Below are 19,324 nucleotides of genomic sequence, written 5' to 3'. Positions count from 1 at the left end.
GTGAACGCGAAACAATACAAAAACCACGCCTTTGTGAGATAACAATACCAACAAAGACACTTGTAAACGTGTTAGCATGTTAGCTGATGATAACAACGCTAGCTATGATTACATTACAATAGCATGTGCAAACATGGGACGCTTTTTAGTACGTAAGAATTGTTTTAGTTACATTGTAAAACTTACAAAGGTTGCTTGGAGTGACGAATGCCGGTAGAAACGCTATGAACGGCACTTATAGTTCTGGTTCAGAGCCCTCTATGAGAGGACATTGCAGCAGCTGCAGTTGGCAAATTTGTCCAAAAGACGGCGCCGTGGCTTACACAATAACACACATTTTAATTTTTTTTTTTTTTCACTTTTTACATTATCAAAGAAAAATCCATAAATCAGTCGCACCATTTTATAAACCGCAAGGTTCAAGGCTTGGGAAAAAAGTAACGTCTTATAGTCTGGAACTTCGGGTGTTAGTCTTCACGTCAGTCTTGATGTAGAGAACATTTGTCAAACCCAAAGTTTGGGCAAAATGTTAATTTTTATTTGCAACATGCCCGAAAATGAGTAGCTCTGATGGTAGAGCAGCCCCAACAACTTGAGGGTTCCTTAAATCGCGGGCTGTCGCTTGAAAAATTCCAATAATTCCCAGATTTCCCAGAATTCCAGGTTTTTCCGGGACATTCAAAATGAATTGGCCATTTTTCAACTGATTCAATAAACTCCACCTTAACACATTCCACTCACCCTGCACATTTAAACATTTTTCCAAGTTCAAAAAAAATTCCAGGAATTCACAGATATCCCGTTTTTTTCACCCTTTTTTCTGTCGACGACTCCTTCCACATTTTTTAACCCACTTCAACCGTTCCACCGTCAAAACATTCCTCTTAAGAAAAACTTAAGTTGTTTTTTGAACTGGAAAAATTCCCGGTCTTCCCGAAATTCCATAGTATTTTATACAAACATACATAAATACATTTATATATATATATATATATATATATATATATATATATATATATATATATATATATACACAAACCCAGTTTCCATATGAATTGGGAAATTGTGTTAGATGTAAATATAAACGGAATACAATGATTTAAAATCCTTTTCAACCCATATTCAATTGAATGCACTACAGAGAAAAGATATTTTTTGTTCAAACTCGTAAACTTTTTTTTGTGCAAATAATAATTAACTTAGAATTTCATGGCTGCAACACGTGCCAAAGTAGTTGGGAAAGGGCATGTTCACCACTGTGTTACATCACCTTTTCTTTTAACAACACTCAATAAACGTTTTGGAACTGAGTAAACCAATTGTTGAAGGTTTGAAAGTGGAAATCTTTCTCATTCTTGTTTTATGTAGAGCTTTAGTCGCTCGACAATCCGGGGTTTCCGCCGTCGTATTTTACGCTTCATAATGCGCCACACATTTTCGATGGGAGACAGGTCTGGACTGCAGGCGGGCCAGGAAAGTACCCGCACTCTTTTACTACGAAACCACGCTGTTGTAACACGGGGCTTGGCATTGTGTTGCTGAAATAAGGAGAGGCGTCCATGATAACGTTGCTTGGATGACAACATATGTTGCTCCAAAACTGTATGGACCTTTCAGCATTAATGGTGCCTTCACAGATGTGTAAGTTACCCATGCCTTGGGCACTAAAACACCCCCATACCATCACAGATGCTGGCCTTTGAACTTATAACAATCTATAACAATCTGGATGGTTATTTTCCTCTTTGTTCTGGAAGACACCACGTCCACAGTTTCCAAATATAATTTGAAATGTGGTCTCGTCAGACTACAGAACACTTTTCCACTTTGCATCAGTCCATCTTAGATGAGCTTGGGCCCAGCGAAGCCAGCAGCGTTCCTTGGTGTTGTTGATGAATGGCTTTCGCTTTGCATAGTAGAGCTTTAACTTGCACTTACAGATGTAGCGACCAACTGTAGTTACTGACAGTGGTTTTATGAAGTGTTCCTGAGCCCATGTGGTGATATCCTTTACCCACTGATTTTGGTTTTTGATGCAGCACCACCTGAGGGTTCAAAGGTCCATAATATCATTGCTTACGTGCAGTGATTTCTCCAAAATCTCTGAACCTTTTGATGATTTTACGGACCGTAGATGGTAAAATCCCTAAATTCCTTGCAATAGCTCGTTTAGAAAAGTTGTTCTAAAACTGTTCAACAATTTGCTTACAATTTGGTGACCCTCACCCCGTCCTTGTTTGTGAATTTCTTAGCATTTCATGGAAGCTGCTTTTATACCCAATCATGGCACCCACCTGTTCCCAATTAGCTTACACACCTGTGGGATGCTCCAAATAAGTGTTTGATGAGCATTACTTAACTTTTTCAGTATGTGTTGCCACCGTTCCCAACTTCTTCGTCACGTGTTGCTGGCATCAAATTCTAAAGCTAATTATTATTTGCACAAAAAAAATAAAGTTTATCAGTTTGAACATCAAATATGTTGTCTTTGTGGCACATTTAACTGAATATTGGTTGAAAATTATTTGCAAATCGAAGTATTCTGTTTATATTTACATCTAACACAATTTCCCAACTCATATGGAAACGGGGTTTATACATATATATATATATGTATATACATATATATATATATACACATATGTGTATATATATATATACATATATATATATATATATATATATATATATATATATATATGTATAAACCCCGTTTCCATATATATATATATATATATATATATATATATATATATATATATATATATATATATATATATATATATATATATATACATATTTATATAAATATACACTGTGGTATCCTGATTCTCACCAAGACACAGGATTGGTTTTGCAGCAAGCCAAAAAGGGTATTTATTACACAAGTCGTTTTAGGAAGGGCAGGGTGTGGAAGAATCAAACTTAAAGTGACCAAACATAAATATCTCCCGTTTGGGGTTCTCAGTCCTTCACACAGCACGCGTCTTTAAATGTCATAGGTAATTTCCGCCTGATGCACCTGCTTTGACACAGTGGAGAGCCAGACCTGAATGAGGCAGAGTTAAGAACAGTTTGTAGTTGGGTCCCACCTGGCCGCACAGCTGGTGGTACTTCAGGCTGATTGAGAAGGTACAGGGGAATGTACCCCCCCTCAATGATGCGGCCAAGGCTGGGGCGTTGTCTTCCGTTTTCCACTGTGCCTCCATTCCCTGGCTCCTCCCCTGTAAGGTGCTTACCTGTCAGGCGGTGCTAGAGTGAGACTCCACAACACGTACACACACATCTCTATATATGTACTTTATATAAAGATATATATATGTGTGTATATACATACATACATACTGTTTATGTCAACACTCACATTTCAAAATAGAGGATATTTTTCTTCAAAATAGATTTTAAGGCAAAAAGATTTTGTTTGTGGAAGGTAAAAATAAATAATTAGATCAACAAAAAACTGTGAAAAAGGACTAAAATTTGGCAGTTTTCCGTAGATGTTAGTTGACGTTCTAGCAGAAGTCAGGTGGTTGTCCACAACTACTGCCCTCATGCTTCAGTGAGCACACTGCTGCTTGCACAAACTTAGACTCCGCCCCCCGACTTGTGTCAAGAGTTCAGGCTCAGTGGAGGTCTGACCCAGTCCTCCCGTGTCTCCTCAGACCCCATGGAGTGGACCATGGCCAACGTGCAGAAGTGGCTGCTGTGGACCGAGCACCTGTACCGCCTGCCCCACGCAGGCAAGACCTTCCAGGACCTGATGGGCAGGGACCTGTGCGCCATGAGCGAGGAGGACTTCCGCCAGCGCTCGCCGCAGTGCGGGGACACGCTACACGCTCACCTGGACATCTGGAAGTCAGGTGTGGCCCTTGGCAAAGTGCAGAGTCAGCAAGATGGTGTGTCCTCGCCTAAAACCAGCTCCTTTCTCTCTGCAGCTGCCTGGATGAAGGAGAGATGCTCCGTAGGAGACGACAAAAGTCCTGGTAGGGTGGCCCCCAACACTCACGGGGGCCACAACCTCCTTTTGTATGTGGCCCTCGAAAGTAAAAGACTGGCAGCTCTGTTGCCAAAATTGTACTGTTAAAAAGCAGGTTTTTGTATTTACAGTAAAAAATAAAAAATAAATAAAAACATTTTGTTGCCAGAATTTTACTGTAAAAACACTTTTTTATCTACAGTGAAAAAAAATAATTTTTTTACGGTTGCCAGAATTTTACTGTTAAAAAAGTTTTTATTCACAGAAAAAAACACATTTTACGGTTGCTAAAATTTTGCTGTAAAAAAAAGTTTTTTATTTACAGTAGAAATAAAATTACTGTAAAAATTCAGTTTTTTATTAACAGAAAAACCTTATTTTAAAATTGCCAGAATTTTACTGTAAAAAGCAAGTTTTATTGACAGTAAAACAAATGTTTTTACGGTTGCCAGAATTTTACTGTAAAAAGCACTTTTTTGTTCACAAAAATACATTTTACAGTTGTCAGAATTTTATTGTAAAAAGGCATTTTTTTAAATTTACAATAGAAAAATGTTTTTAACAGTTGCCAGCATTTCACTGTAAAAAAGCAATTTTTGTATTTACAATAAAAAAATGTTTTACAATTACCAGAATTTTACTGTGCAAAACAACATTTTTTGTATTTGCAATTAAAAAAAACATATTTTACAGTTGCCAGAATTTTACTGTAAAAAAAATATTTTTTATTTACAGTAAAAAAAATTATGTTGCCAGAATTTTACTGTAAAAAAATGAGTTATTTAATTCACGGTGAAAAAATTACAATAATTTTACTGTTGCTACAATTTTGCTGTAAAAATAAAGTTTATTATTTACAGTAAAAAAAATGTAATTTTACTGTAAAATAAGGTTAAAAAATACATTGTACAGTTGCCAGAATTTTACTGTAAAAATGTTTTTTCTTGTATCTACAAAAAAAGCATTTACAGTTGCCCAAAATTTACTGTAAAAAGCATTTTTTTTTATTTACAAAAACACATTTTACAGTTGCCAGAATCTTACTGTAAAAAAATATTTTTTATTTACAGTAGAAAAAAGTTTTTACAGTTGCCAGCTTTTGACTGTGAAAAAGCATTTTTTATATTTACAATAAAACTGTTTTTTTACAGTTGTCAGTATTTTACTGTAAAAAACAATATTTTTTAATTTACATTAAAAAAATAACATGTTACAGTTGCCAGAATTTTGCTGTAAAAAACATTTATTTACAGTACAATATTTTTAGAGTTTCCAGTATTTCACTGTAAAAAGTCAATTTTTGTATTTACAGTAAAAAAAATGTTTTACCATTGCCAGAAATTTACTGTAAAAATTTGTTTTTGTATTTACAATGAAAAACACATTTTACAGTTGCCAGAATTTTACTGTAAAATAGTATTTTTTATGTACAGTGGAATTATTTTTTACAGTTGCCAGCATTTCACAGTAAATATGCAATTTTTGTATTTACGATTACGGAAATTTTGTTATCGCATTTTACTGTAAATAAAAAAAATGGTACCACTCTTGTGACATAAAATTCTGGCATTATATTTTTTACTGTAAAAACGGTGGTTTCCTTTTTGCCTTTTACATGAATACATTTTAAATTCCACAGTTGTTTGTACAGTTAAAAACTGGGAGCTCAGTTGCCAAAATTTTACTGTAAAAAAACAATAATTTTACAGTTGCCAGAATTTTACAGTAAAGAAATTGTTTTATATTTACTTTAAAAAAATAAAGTTGCCAGAATTTTACTGTAAAAAAAGCTGTTTTTTTTATTAACAGAAACAAAATAATTTTGCAGTTGCCAAACTGTACATACTGTACATAAACAACAGTATGTTTAAACTAAACACATTATACAGTTGCGAGATTTTTGCTGTATAACAGACGTTTTTGTTTACAGTTAAAATGTTTTTACAGTTGCCAGAATTTTACTGTAGAAAATCATTTTGGGATTTACAATAAAAACTATTTTTTTACAGTCGCCAGAATTTTACTGTAAAAAAAAACAGTTTGTGTTTTTATTTACAGTAAAAAATAAGAGTTGCCAGAAATTTACTGCTAAAAAAAGCATTTTTTTAATTTACAGAAAAAGATAATTTTACAGTTGCCAAACTTTTAATTGACATAATAAAATGTTTTATTTACATTAAAAAAACGAAATTTTACAGTTGCCAGAATTTCACTGGAAAAAGCATTTTTTGTATTTACAATAAAAAAATTACAGTTGCCAGAATGTTACTGTTAAAATAAAGCAGTTGGGTTTTTTTCCCGTAAAAAAAAAAAAAAAATACAGTTTCCAGAATTCTACTGTAAAATACCAGTTTTCTATTTACAACATTAAAAATACAACACACATTTTACAGTAAAATCCTGGCAAGTTGTTGTTTGTTTTTGTACTTTTTTACCGTAAAAAAAAGAAAAAACTTGCTGTTTTTCCATTTTCTGCAATGTGGTTGCGACTTGTCCAGGGTGTACTCCGCCTTCCGCCCGAATGTAGCTGAGATTGGCTCCAGCAACCGTACCCCCCATCCGCAACCCCAAAAGGGACAAGCGGTAGAAAAAGGATGGATGGATGTTTTTCCATTTACAGTAATATGCTAATTAATTAAAATAGAAATACATACTTTTTATCTGCTTGGCTTATGATTTTAAAGCAAGTTGTCCATCAAATTGCACACTGTAATAATGACAATAGATTTTGAGGTACGATTGTAATGTTTGTTATTTTTGGAGCATTTTTACTGTAAATAAAAAAATTGTACCACTCTTTTGTGACGGAAAAATTCTGGGATTAGATTTTTTTACTGTAAAACCTGTGGTGTCCTTTTTGCCTTTTACATGAATATACTTTGAATTCTACAGTTGTTTGTTGGGTTAAAAACTGGGAGCTCAGTTGCCAAAATTTTACTGAAAAAAAATATATATTTATTATTGATTTATATTTTTTTAAACTATTTTACAGTATAATTCTGGGAACTGTAAAGTTTTTTTAAACTGTAAATACAATGTATTTGTTTATTTTTTTTATCAGTAAAATTCTGGTAACTGTATTTTTTTTAATAATGTAAATAGAAAAAATACAGTACAATTCTGGTAACTGTAAAAACAGTTTTTTATTTACAGTAAAGAAATACAATTTCAAAAATGACAGTTGCCAGAATTTTACAGTAAAAATATTTTTTAAAATTGTTATCTACAGTTAAAAAACAATTTTACAGTAAAATTCTGGGAAATGTAAAGTGTTTTCAAATGTGAATACAATCTATTCATTTATTTATTTTACAGTAAAATTCTGGCAACTGTACTTTTTTATTTTTTTACTGTAAATAGAAAACTTTTTTTTAAATTACAAAAATTACAGTTGCCAAAACATATATTTTTTTAATTTACAGTTAAAAAACTATTTTACAGTAAAATTCTGGGAACTTTCAAATGTTTTTTAAACTGTAAATAAAAATGTATGTATTTATTTATTTTTACAGTAAAATTATGGGAACTGTAAAAACAGTTTTCTATTTACAGTAAAAAAAATTACAGTTGGTTGCCAGAATTTTACTCTAAAAATTTTTTTATTAAATACTTTTTATTTACAGTATAAAAAAAACTCTACAGTTCCCAGAATTTTATTGTAAAAAAACAGTTTTCTATATAGAGTAAAAAACGTAAAAAGAAATACAGTTTCCCGAATTTTACTCTTAAAAAATAATAATAATAAAATCTAAATTATTACAGTAAAAAATAAAAATATTTTTTCTTTACATTCTTTACAGAATTTCACTGGAAAAAAGTAGTTTTTTTATTGACAGTAAAAAAAAACATACATTTTACAGTAAAATTACCTCCCTGCTTGGCACTCAGCATCAAGAGATGGACTTGGGGATTTAATCACCATAAATGATTCCTGGGCGCGGCACCGTTGCTGCCCACTGCTCCCCTCACCTCCCAGGGGGTGATCAAGGATGATGGGTCAAATGCAGAGAATAATTTCCCCACATCTAGTATGTGTGTGACAATCATTGGTACTTTACCTTTTAACTTTAAAATTCTGGCAACTGAATTTTTTTTTTTTTTTTACTGTAAATAGAAAACTGTATGGAAGTCATTCTTATTTGTTGACACCGCACATAAAAATTGTAATAATCAAATGCTTATGAAATTCTGTGATGACATCATCGACTGTTGGAGGCCCTCAGAGGTCAAACATGACCCCTGCACTGCACCAATAAATCCTGTCTCTGTATTTCTTTGTCAATGCAGGCGGCGAGGGGCTTTGGTCCGAGGCCGACTCCTCCTGCTCGGGTCAGCCCATCCACCTATGGCAGTTCCTCAGGGAGCTTCTGCTCAAACCTCACAACTACGGGCGCTGCATCCGCTGGCTCAACAAAGACAAAGGTGCTCGGAGATACAACAGGAAGTGATCATATAAGGCAACAGGCCTCACAGATACCATAGCAACCATGTTAGGCTCAAGTGAAACTCAAATGGAACACTAATGAGGTATGGTGGATAAATACCCTCAATTATGGACTACAAGCCGCTACTTTTTTCCTACGCTTTTGGCCCTGCAGCTTATAAAACGGTGCAGCTAATTTATGGATTTTTCTTGGCTGATGGCCATTATTCAAAAAGTTAAAAAAAACAAAACATTTCTTATTGATGAGTTCGCTCACTGCAGGATTGAATCCTTTTGCTTTTTCTAATGTATTCTAACCCATAAATAAACCCGAGCAAATGTCAGCTAATCAAAATCACTCCGTCCCGCCTATAAAGTGCTCTAAAAAATAACCAAAACCCTCCATCAATGTTGTACATACACACTAAGTATATATGTAGTATAAAGTAACATTCATAACAACATGTAATATTTCCATATTTTCATCATTTTAAGTATTAATTTCACAGACGCATCACAACGTTCACTTCCCCTTTAACAACAACAAGACTACTAATCATGGCAAACTTGATGAGAGACGACACATGATGATCCATCCATCCATCCATTTCCTACCGCTTATTCCCTTTGAGGTCGTCGGGGGCGCTGGTGCCTATCTCAGCTACAATCGGGCAGAAGGCGGTGTACACCCTGGACAAGTCGCCACCTCATCGCAGGGCCAACACAGATAGACAGACAACATTCACACTCACATTCACACACTAGGGCCAATTTAGTGTTGCCAATCAACCTATCCCCAGGTGCATGTCTTTGGAAGTGTGAGGAAGCCGTAGTACCCGGAGGGAACCCACGCATTCACGGGGAGGACATGTAAACTCCACACAGAAAGATCCCGAGCCCGGAATTGAACCCTGACTACTCAGGACCTTCGTATTGTGAGGCAGACGCACTAACCCCTCTTCCCCTGTGAAGCCCCATGATGATCCAGAAACTTCTATTTTTGAGCCCAAGTATAAGGAGGATGATCTACAAGTTTTAAAAGCTGTATGCTAAACATTTATTCAAGTTAAAGTACCAATTATTCTCTGCATTTGACCCATCACCCGTGATCACCCCCTGGGAGGTGATAGGAGCAGTGAGCAGCAGCGGTGGCCACGCCCAGGAATCATTTTTGGTGATTTCACACCCAATCCCAAGCCTTGATGCTGAGTGCCAAGCAGGAGGGAATAAGCATCATGTAGCAGTATTGCCAAGTGCTAAAAAAGATATATAAACATAATAAAGCAATCACTTACTGTACAATGTATGCTCTCACTGGGGTAAAGACTGATGGATTGGTTGTATCTTTCCCTTTACATCAACAAGTCATTATCATCCTCAAAGGGTTAAAAAAAAGTGATGCAACAAGTGTTTTTTTAATCCAAAATTTCTATCTATATAATAACTTTCACCAACTCAGAGGCGATGCAGCAACTCAACATGACAATACAGCAGCATAAGCTAGTTATCTTTAAAAGTAGTTCCTCTGTGTTAGCACTTATAATAACAATATCACTAATACTTGTTTTTATTCAGGTCACAACATGTAAATAGCGTATTATTGTTGGTTTTTGGATATATTTTAGAGTACTGCTATGAGCTGCATTGTTAGCCATCTCTTGCAGTATTTTACGAATTAGAATGCATTAAAAAAATTGTGTATTTGTCTAAATAAGTATTATGAATAACAGGTAAAATTAAATAAAAAGAGCAGTTCCCCTTTTTATTTTATTGACAATTTTTTAAGGATGTCAAAATTAACGCAATTAATTTAATTAATTCAATTTAATGATTGCATTAATCATCAACACACTCAGATCATGCATTATGTTGACCGTACACTTTTTTACATTAATGGTCAGAGATCAGATGAATAATGTGTCGGTACAAAAAGGAGTGAGCAGACTCCCACTGGTGGTCTCGCTGAAAAATGTCACTCCAAAATAAATCCTGAGGGAACATTTTAGAAAACTTTTAGCAATTTTTGCGCAAATAAAAGACATGAATTCAAGAAAAACACATTTAAAAACCTCCTTAATTTGTATTTGTTTAGAAATATCAACTAATGTGACTCATCTGATTGAATCATTTGACAGGCTTCATTTATGGCTTGTTTATGTGAAGCACAAACATGATTTAGTCTGCGTGTCCTAATAAAGGTTTTGGCGTGCAGGTATTTTCAAGATCGAGGACTCGGCGCACGTGGCGAGGCTGTGGGGTCTGAGGAAGAACCGGCCCGCCATGAACTATGACAAGCTGAGCCGCTCCATACGGCAGTACTACAAGAAGGGCATCATCCGCAAGCCCGACGTCTCCCAGAGGCTGGTCTACCAGTTCGTGCACCCTGTATGAGGGGCAAGACCCGACAAATGTCACTCGCATGAAGCCAAAACTAAAGACTCCTGGAGGTAACCTCTGGCCAAAAATGTACGCCAACACAGTGCACTTCAATCCACAACCACTAAAATATAAGTAGATTTTATTATTGAGAAGCACAATCTGCCTCTTTTTGTATTATGAATGGATTTTTACTCCTTTGATATGGAAACAGGCCTCAATAGGTACAACAGGAAGTGACCATATAAGGAAACGAGCCTCATAGATACAACGAAAAGTGATCATATAAGGAAACAGGCCTCTTCAATACAACAGGAAGTGACCACATAAGGAAATAGGCCACTTGGACATAACAGGAAGTGACCATATAAGTAAATAGTCCTAATTGATACAACAGGAAGTGACCATATAAGGAAACAGGCCTCATAGATACAACAGGAAGTGACCATATATAGAAATATGTTCCATCCGTCCATCCATCTATCTTTTCCGCTTAGCTGAGGTCGGGTCGCGGGGGCAGAAGCCTAAAAAGGGAAGCCCAAACCGCTTCGTCCAGCTCTTCTCAGGGGATCCCGAGGCGTTCCCAGGCCAGCTGGGAGATACAGTCTTCCTAACGTGTCCTGGGTCTTCCCCGTGTCCTCCTATCGGTTGGACGTGCCTTAAACACCTCCCTAGGGAGGCGTTCGGGTGGCATCCTGACCAGATACCTGAACCACCTCATCTGGCTCCTCTCGATGTGGAGGAGGAACGGCTTTACTTTGAGCTCCTCCCGAATGGCAGAGCTTCTCACCCTATTTTAAATGGAGAGCCCCGCCCCCTGGCGTAAGAAACTAATTTCGGCCGCTTGTACCGGTGATCTTGTCCTTTCGGTCATAACCCAAAGCTCATGACCATAGGTGAGGATGGGAAGGTAGATCAACCGGTAAATTGAGAGCTTTGCCTTCCGGCTCAGCTCCTTCTTCACCACAACGGATCGGTACAATGTCCGCATTACTGAAGACGCCGCACCGATCCGCCTGTCGATCTCACGATCCACTCTTCCCCCACTTGTGAACAAGACTCCTAGGTATTTGAACTCCTCCACTTGGGGCAGGGTCTCCTCCCCAACCCGGAGATGGCACTCCACCCTTTTACGGGCAAGAACCATGGACTCGGACTTGGAGGTTCTGATTCTCATCCCGGTTGCTTCACACTCGGTTGCGAACCGATCCAGTGGGAGCTGAAGATCTTGGCCAGATGAAGCCGTCAGGACCACATCATCTGCAAAAAGCAGAGACCTAATCCTGCAGCCACCAAACCAGATACCCTCAACGCCTTGACTGCGCCTAGATATTCTGTCCATAAAAGTTATGAACAGAGTCCGTGACAAAGGGCAGCTTTGGCGGAGTCCAACACTCACTGGAAACGTGTCCGGCTTACTGCCGGCAATGCGGACCAAGCTCGGACACTGATCATACAGGGAGCGGACCGCCACAATCGGACATTCCGATACCCCATACTCTCTGAGCACTCCCCACAGGACTTCCCAGGGGACACAGTCGAATGCCTTCTCCAAGTCCACAAAGCACATGTTGACTGGTTGGACAAACTCCCGTGCACCCTCAAGAACCCTGCTGAGAGTTTAGAGCTGGTCCACTGTTCCTCCTGAATCCGAGGTTCGACTATCCAGCGTAGCCTCCTCTCCAGTACACCTGAATAAACCTTACCGGGAAGGCTGAGGAGTGTGATCCCACGATAGTTGGAACACACCCTCCGGTCCCCTTTCTTAAAGAGAGGGACCACCACCCAGGTCTGCCAATCCAGAGGTACCGCCCCCGATGTCCATGCGATGTTGCAGAGTCTTGTCTACCAAGACAGCCCCACAGCATCCAGAGCCTTAAGGAACTCCGGGCAAATCTCATCCACCCCCGGGGCCTTGCCGCCGAGGAGCTTTTTAACTACCTCAGCAACCTCAGACCCAGAAATGGGAGAGCCCACCACAGATTCCCCAGGCACTGCTTCCTAATAGTTGGTGGGATTGAGGAGGTCTTCGAAGTATTCCCTCCACCGATCCACAACATCCGCAGTCGAGGTCAAACATCCATAAATATGTTCCATCAAACTAAAATATTTGAATACTGTCATGTAGGGATGGCAATTTGACATTTTTATGGTTCCAATTCCACCTTCAATTCCATTTCACGAATCGGTTATCATTTAGAAAAAAAGAGGACAAAAAGGTGGATTAGCATCAATATAGTTCAGTAAAAATAGCATCAATATAGTTTAGTAAAAAGTAAGATAGATAGATAGATGGATGGATGGATGGATGGATGGATGGATGGATGGATGGATGGATGGATGGATGGATAGATAGATAGATAGATAGATAGATAGATAGATAGATAGATAGATAGATGGATAGATAGATAGATAGATAGATAGATAGATAGATAGATAGATAGATAGTACTTTATTGATTCCTTCAGGAGAGTTCCTTCAGGAAAATTAAAAAGTTGCTTCAGGAAAATTTACAAATGTACATTTCCTTACAAAGACATCAGAGGCTCGTACTTAACATAGAACTAAACATGACCTTTTTGAAAATATATATTCTTCAGTAGAATTTAACAAAACATGAGGAAATGACACAAGAATGTAACATTTACTAACTTTTTTACAAACTTTTAGGAATCTTTGGATTTTCCCCGAAGTTAAAAAATGAGAATATGCTTCAAAAGTTAGTTTAGATTTACAAGGTGAAACTAAAACATGTCATAACATGCAACTCGGCATATTTCAAGTCTTCTTTTGATATCATTTGATGATTATGGGTTATAGTTTATGAAAACTTTGATATTAAAATCTCAGAAAACGTGTGGTTTTTGCAAAAACTTTAAACCATGGTGGTCAAAATGATAAAAAACATTCAACTACAAATATTTCTCTTTGCATGTAATAAGTCACATATTAGTTTTACTTTTCAGACATAAATTAACTTTTACATGATATTCTAATTTTATGAGTTCCACCTGTGTAATGGAAATGACTGAGTGAGTGAAAATGTGGTTGAAACATGCAACTTTTCTCTGTCTACAATTGCACATTCACCTACCAAAAATCAGGAGCACTGTGGCAAATTTGTGCAATCTTTTGACCACAAACTTAGACACTTTCTCCTGTCTTGCTTATCTATAAATGAAAAGGCATTCATTTGAATGTAACAAATAATGTTGCTAACATGCTATGTGGTGTTAGTTAGCACCTGATGATGGGATGAGATGGCAGTGCTTCAAAGACATTCATGTATAATTATTGTGCGTGTGTGTTGAAATTGCAACCTTGCAATTCATACACTGGAAACCGGTCTTCAACAAAAACTGGGTCTCGATTCTCAACCCTGCGACCACACAAGTGTAAAAAGAAGTTAACCAAAGCAAAAAAAAAACAATGCTTCCGCCTTATATTTCATAATATAACACAAGACAAAAGTATTTAGACACCCTGGAGTCTTGCTGTTTTTACTTCAAGTAGAAAAATAAAATATGTACGGACCAGTTTTCCTTCATCATATAATGTCAATCTGATTAAAAACATGAACTCAAGCCACATTCTATTGAGACGAATTACAGTTTTGCTTGCCGAAATTAAGTTGAAATACACATAAATGATGAAAATTTGATCAATTAAGATTTAGTATCAGTTTAACCTCTTGGATACAATAGTGTGTCTCACTTTTTTTGTCAAAATGCTTGCACACCCAACTATCTTTGGCCCCATGCCTTGCAGCCGTATTCAACAAAAACACACACACATAGAGTCACTAAGACCTGGAATTCTTGGTTGGGCACTTGGTCTTAAAATAAGCGAGATGGTAAAATGACCTATTGGTGAAATGTTGTTTTCTTGTCCAAACGGATATCTTTTTAGCAGAAGTGTCCAAGTTTGTTTTGTAAGTTTTGTAAAGACTTATTTTTACCCTGAGGACCTTTTGAAGTGGGACTCACATGAACGCTTCAATAGACCCAGCATGACTTAGCTGGGATTTCGCTAACCTGGCGATGCTTGATTGAAGGAAAGTTTGAATGATGTCATGTTGTTATATAATAATACACTTGGATTATTGATTACTGACTTTGGTGTTATGAACACCTCCAGATCTACCATACTTTGCCCTTTCCCTGCAAGAGCAGAAAATCACATTCATGAGCTCCGACGCATTTTCCTGCTGAATAATACTTTACAGTGGCCTTCAGAAAGTATCTGTACAAATGTAATTTCCAAATTGTTCTTAACAAATAAAAAATGTTTATTAAAAGTAAATAATGTGCTAAATTACAGTTGTTTTATTCTCTGTCTGTGCAACTTTTGGATGGGTTCACTCACTGCAGCATCGAATCTTTACAGGAACACATTTTGCTTTTTGAATGTATTCTAACTCGTAAATAAACACTGGCAAACATCAGCTAACAATCAAAATCTATAGAATGCTCTAAAAACAACCAAAACCTCAATCAATGTTTAATATACATGATATAAGTATACTGTATATGTAGTATGTAGTAACATTCAATACAACATGTAATGTATACATGATGTAAGAATGTATGTATATATATATATATATATATATACACGTATATATACACACACACATACATATATACATACATACATAAATACATACATACATATGTATGAATGTGCATATACATATTTAAACAAACACACATGTATATATAAAAAAAATATATGTATATATATATGTATATACATATATATATATCCATCTATCTATATGTATATATATATATATATTTGTTTAAATATGTATATATACATACATACGTATGTATGTATGTATATATACATATTTAAACAAACACACATGTATATATAAAAAAATATATATATATATGTATATACATATATATATCTATCTATCCATCTATTAGTATATATATATATATATATATATATATATATATATATATATATATATATATATATATATATATATATATATATGTATATATATATATATACACAAACCCCGTTTCCATATGAGTTGGGAAATTGTGTAAATAACGGAATACAATGTTTTGCAAATCCTTTTCAACCCATATTCAATTGAATGCACTACAAAGACAAGATAGTTAAAGTTCAAACTCATAAACTTTGTTTTTTTTTTGCATATAGTAATTATCTTAGAATTTCAAAGTAGTTGGGAAAGGGCATGTTCCCCACTGTGATACATCACATTTTCTTTTAACAACACTAAATAAACGTTTGGGAACTGAGGAAACTAATTGTTGAAGCTTTGAAAGTGGAATTCTTTACCATTCTTGCTTGATGTACAGCTTAAGTCGTTCAACAGTCCGGGGTCTTGTTGTAACATTTTACGTTTCATAATGCGCCACACATTTTTGATGGGAGACATGTCTGGACTGCAGCCGGGCCAGGAAAGTACCCGCACTCTTTTACTACGAAACCACGCTGTTGTAACACGTGGCTTGGCATTGCTTTGCTGAAATAAGCAGGAGTGTCCATGATAACGTTGCTTGGATGACAACATATGTTGCTCCAAAACCTGCATATACCTTTCAGGATTAATGGTGCCTTCACAGATGTGTAAGTTACCCATGCCTTGGGCACTAAAACACCCCCATACCATCACAGATGCTGGCTTTTACACTTTGCGCTTATAACAATCCGGATGGTTATTTTCCTCTTTGTTCCGGAGGACACCATGTCCACAGTTTTCAAATATAATTTGAAATGTGGACTCGTCACACCACAGAACTTTTTTCCACTTTGCATCAGTCCATCTTAGATGAGCTTGGGCCCAGCGAAGCCGGCGGTGTTCCTGGGTGTTGTTGATGAATGGCTTTCGCTTTGCATAGTAGAGTTTTAACTTGCACTTACAGATGTAGCGACCAACTGTAGTTACAGACAGTGGTTTTATGTAGTGTTCCTGAGCCCATGTGGTGATATCCTTTACACACTGATTTTGGTTTTTGATGCAGTACCGCCTGAAGGATCAAAGGTCCGTAACATCATCGCTTACGTGCAGTGATTTCTCCAGATTCTCTGAACCTTTTGATGATTTTACGGACCGTAGATGGTAAAATCCCTAAATTCCTTGCAATAGCTCGTTGTTAAATGTTGTTCTAAAACTGTTCGACAATTTGCTTACAAATTGGTGACCCTTGTCCCATCCTTGTTTGTGAATTACTTAGCATTTCATGGAAGCTGCTTTTATACCCAATCATGGCACTCACCTGTTCCCAATTAGCCTGCACACCTGTAGAATGTTCCAAATAAGTGTTTGATGAGCATTCGTCAACTTTATCAGTATTTATTGGCACATTTCCCAACTTCTTTGTCACGTGTTGCTGGCATCAAATTCTAAAGTTAATGATTATTTGCAAAAGAAAAAATGTTTATCAGTTTAAACATCAAAAATGTTGTCTTTGTAGCATATTCAACTGAATATGGGTTGAAAATGATTTGCAAATCATTGTATTCCGTTTATATTTACATCTAACAGAATTTCCCATCTCATATGGAAACGGGGTTTGTATTTATATAATATAATATAGCGTATTTCCTTGAATTGCCGCAGGGCATATAGTATGCGCCTGCCTTGAATTACTCCCGGGTCAAGCTCACAGTGTATATATATATATATATATATATATATATATATATATATATATATATATATATATATATATATACTGTATATATATATAAACTTTTGTCTTTGACAGGAAGTACAAAATATGTCGGTGTAATAAACCAATATTCCACAGGACGTCTTGCATGATCATCGAGTTACTTTTATATGACATTATTGTCTACTCAATCTGCCTGTGCAAGTTTTGAAGAAAAAAAACACAATCATAGCTTTGTAATGTTTTTAATAATATATATTTGTTTTTAAAATAGCATATATTTTTCGAATTATTGTATTGTCATTGTTACATGATGAGAACAGCTACATGTAAATAAATTTTTTAACAAAAGTCCAGCTTTGTTGCATCATAAGAAAAACAAAAACTAATTGACGTAATTATTTCACATACTACAGGACATAAGAAAGTTGTCAAATACAACCATCCATCCATCCATTTTCTACGGCTTATTCCCTGTTGGGGTCGCGGGGGGTGCTGACGCCTATCTCAGCTACAATCGGACGGAAGGCGGTGTACACCCTAGACAAGTTGCCACTTAGTCACAGGGCCAACACAGATATACAGACAACATTCACACTCACCTTCACACACTAGGGCCAATTTAGTGTTGCCAATCAACCTATCCCCAGGTGCATGTCTTTGGATTGTTGGAGGAAGCCGGAGTACCCGGAGGGAACCCACACAGTCACGGGGAGGACATGCAAACTCCACACAGAAAGATCCAGAGCCCAGGACTGCGTGAGAGACATATAAATATGCTAAATACTGACCTCTAGCGGCCAAACATGTCTACAATCCTGATTGTTAACGTTTAGGTGCGCTCCCTAATGACACGAGGGCTGGAGCTGGAATTGAACCAGCAACCCTCAAGTTTCCCAGTAATCAACTGGTACTATAAAAGTACTACATCTTCTCCTGCTTGCAGAAAGTACAAAAGACTTAAAGTAACCTTAATACATTGCCATGATGAATTGATTAACGTGGACCCCGACTTAAACAAGTTGAAAAACGTTTTTGGGTGTTACCATTTATTGGTCAATTGTACGGAATATGTACTGAACTGTGCAATCTACTAATAAAAGTTTCAATCAATCAATCAATCCAATCAATCAATCAATGCTATTTGAAGTGACGTATTTCCCCCAGAAAGAACGCAATGGGACAATTAAAACGACTGCCACCGTCTACCCACAATGCATTACTCTGCATTACACTATGATGACTTTTCAAGCCAGGGACGTGGCTTTTTTATTTATCATTGTAATTCACGGGACGTGGCTATTTCATGTATCATTGTAATTCACGGTTTCAACTATTTATTTGTAGCAATGCATTTCCTCTACAGTTTGTATATGACTTTGAAATGGCACCATGATTTAAAATAGTCCTGTATTTAACTGTTTATTAATAACATACTAAATTTATTTAGGATTAAAATTTACAGTTGGTATAAAATGCAGCTGTTAGACTTTTGACAAGAACAAGAAAGTTTGATCATATTACGCCTATACTGGCTCACCTGCACTGGCTCCCTGTGCACTTAAGATGTGACTTTAAGGTTTTACTACTTACGTATAAAATACTACACGGTCTAGCTCCATCCTATCTTGCCGATTGTATTGTACCATATGTCCCGGCAAGAAATCTGCGTTCAAAGGACTACGGCTTATTAGTGATTCCCAAAGCCCAAAAAAAGTCTGCGGGCTATAGAGCGTTTTCATTTTGGACTCCAGTACTCTGGAATGCCCTCCCGGTAACAGTTGGAGATGCCACCTCAGTAGAAGCATTTAAGTCTCACCTTAAAACTCATTTGTATACTCTAGCCTTTAAATAGACTCCCTTTTTAGACCAGTTGATCTGCCGTTTCTTTTA

The 19,324-nt window shown here is 36.5% G+C and overlaps 1 protein-coding gene across 1 annotated transcript in view; it reads left to right on the top strand.

The window, feature by feature from the left end:
• Positions 1 to 15,092, top strand: part of LOC133541857 (SAM pointed domain-containing Ets transcription factor) — a 56,127-nt gene extending 41,035 nt beyond the window's left edge. Inside the window, exons 3-6 of the mRNA XM_061885559.1 lie at positions 3,663 to 3,860; positions 3,936 to 3,983; positions 8,264 to 8,398; positions 10,612 to 15,092. Coding sequence (XP_061741543.1) covers positions 3,663 to 3,860; positions 3,936 to 3,983; positions 8,264 to 8,398; positions 10,612 to 10,790 — 560 coding nt within the window. The 3' untranslated portion in view covers positions 10,791 to 15,092. The remainder of the gene's footprint in view (positions 1 to 3,662; positions 3,861 to 3,935; positions 3,984 to 8,263; positions 8,399 to 10,611) is intronic.
• Positions 15,093 to 19,324: the final 4,232 nt, after the last annotated feature.

Source organism: Nerophis ophidion, linkage group LG02 (genome assembly GCF_033978795.1).
Source record: "Nerophis ophidion isolate RoL-2023_Sa linkage group LG02, RoL_Noph_v1.0, whole genome shotgun sequence".
Classification (NCBI taxonomy): Eukaryota; Metazoa; Chordata; class Actinopteri; order Syngnathiformes; family Syngnathidae; genus Nerophis; species Nerophis ophidion.
The sequence above is the reverse complement of the archived record's forward strand: the minus strand, read 5'-3'. Positions and strand labels throughout refer to the sequence as shown.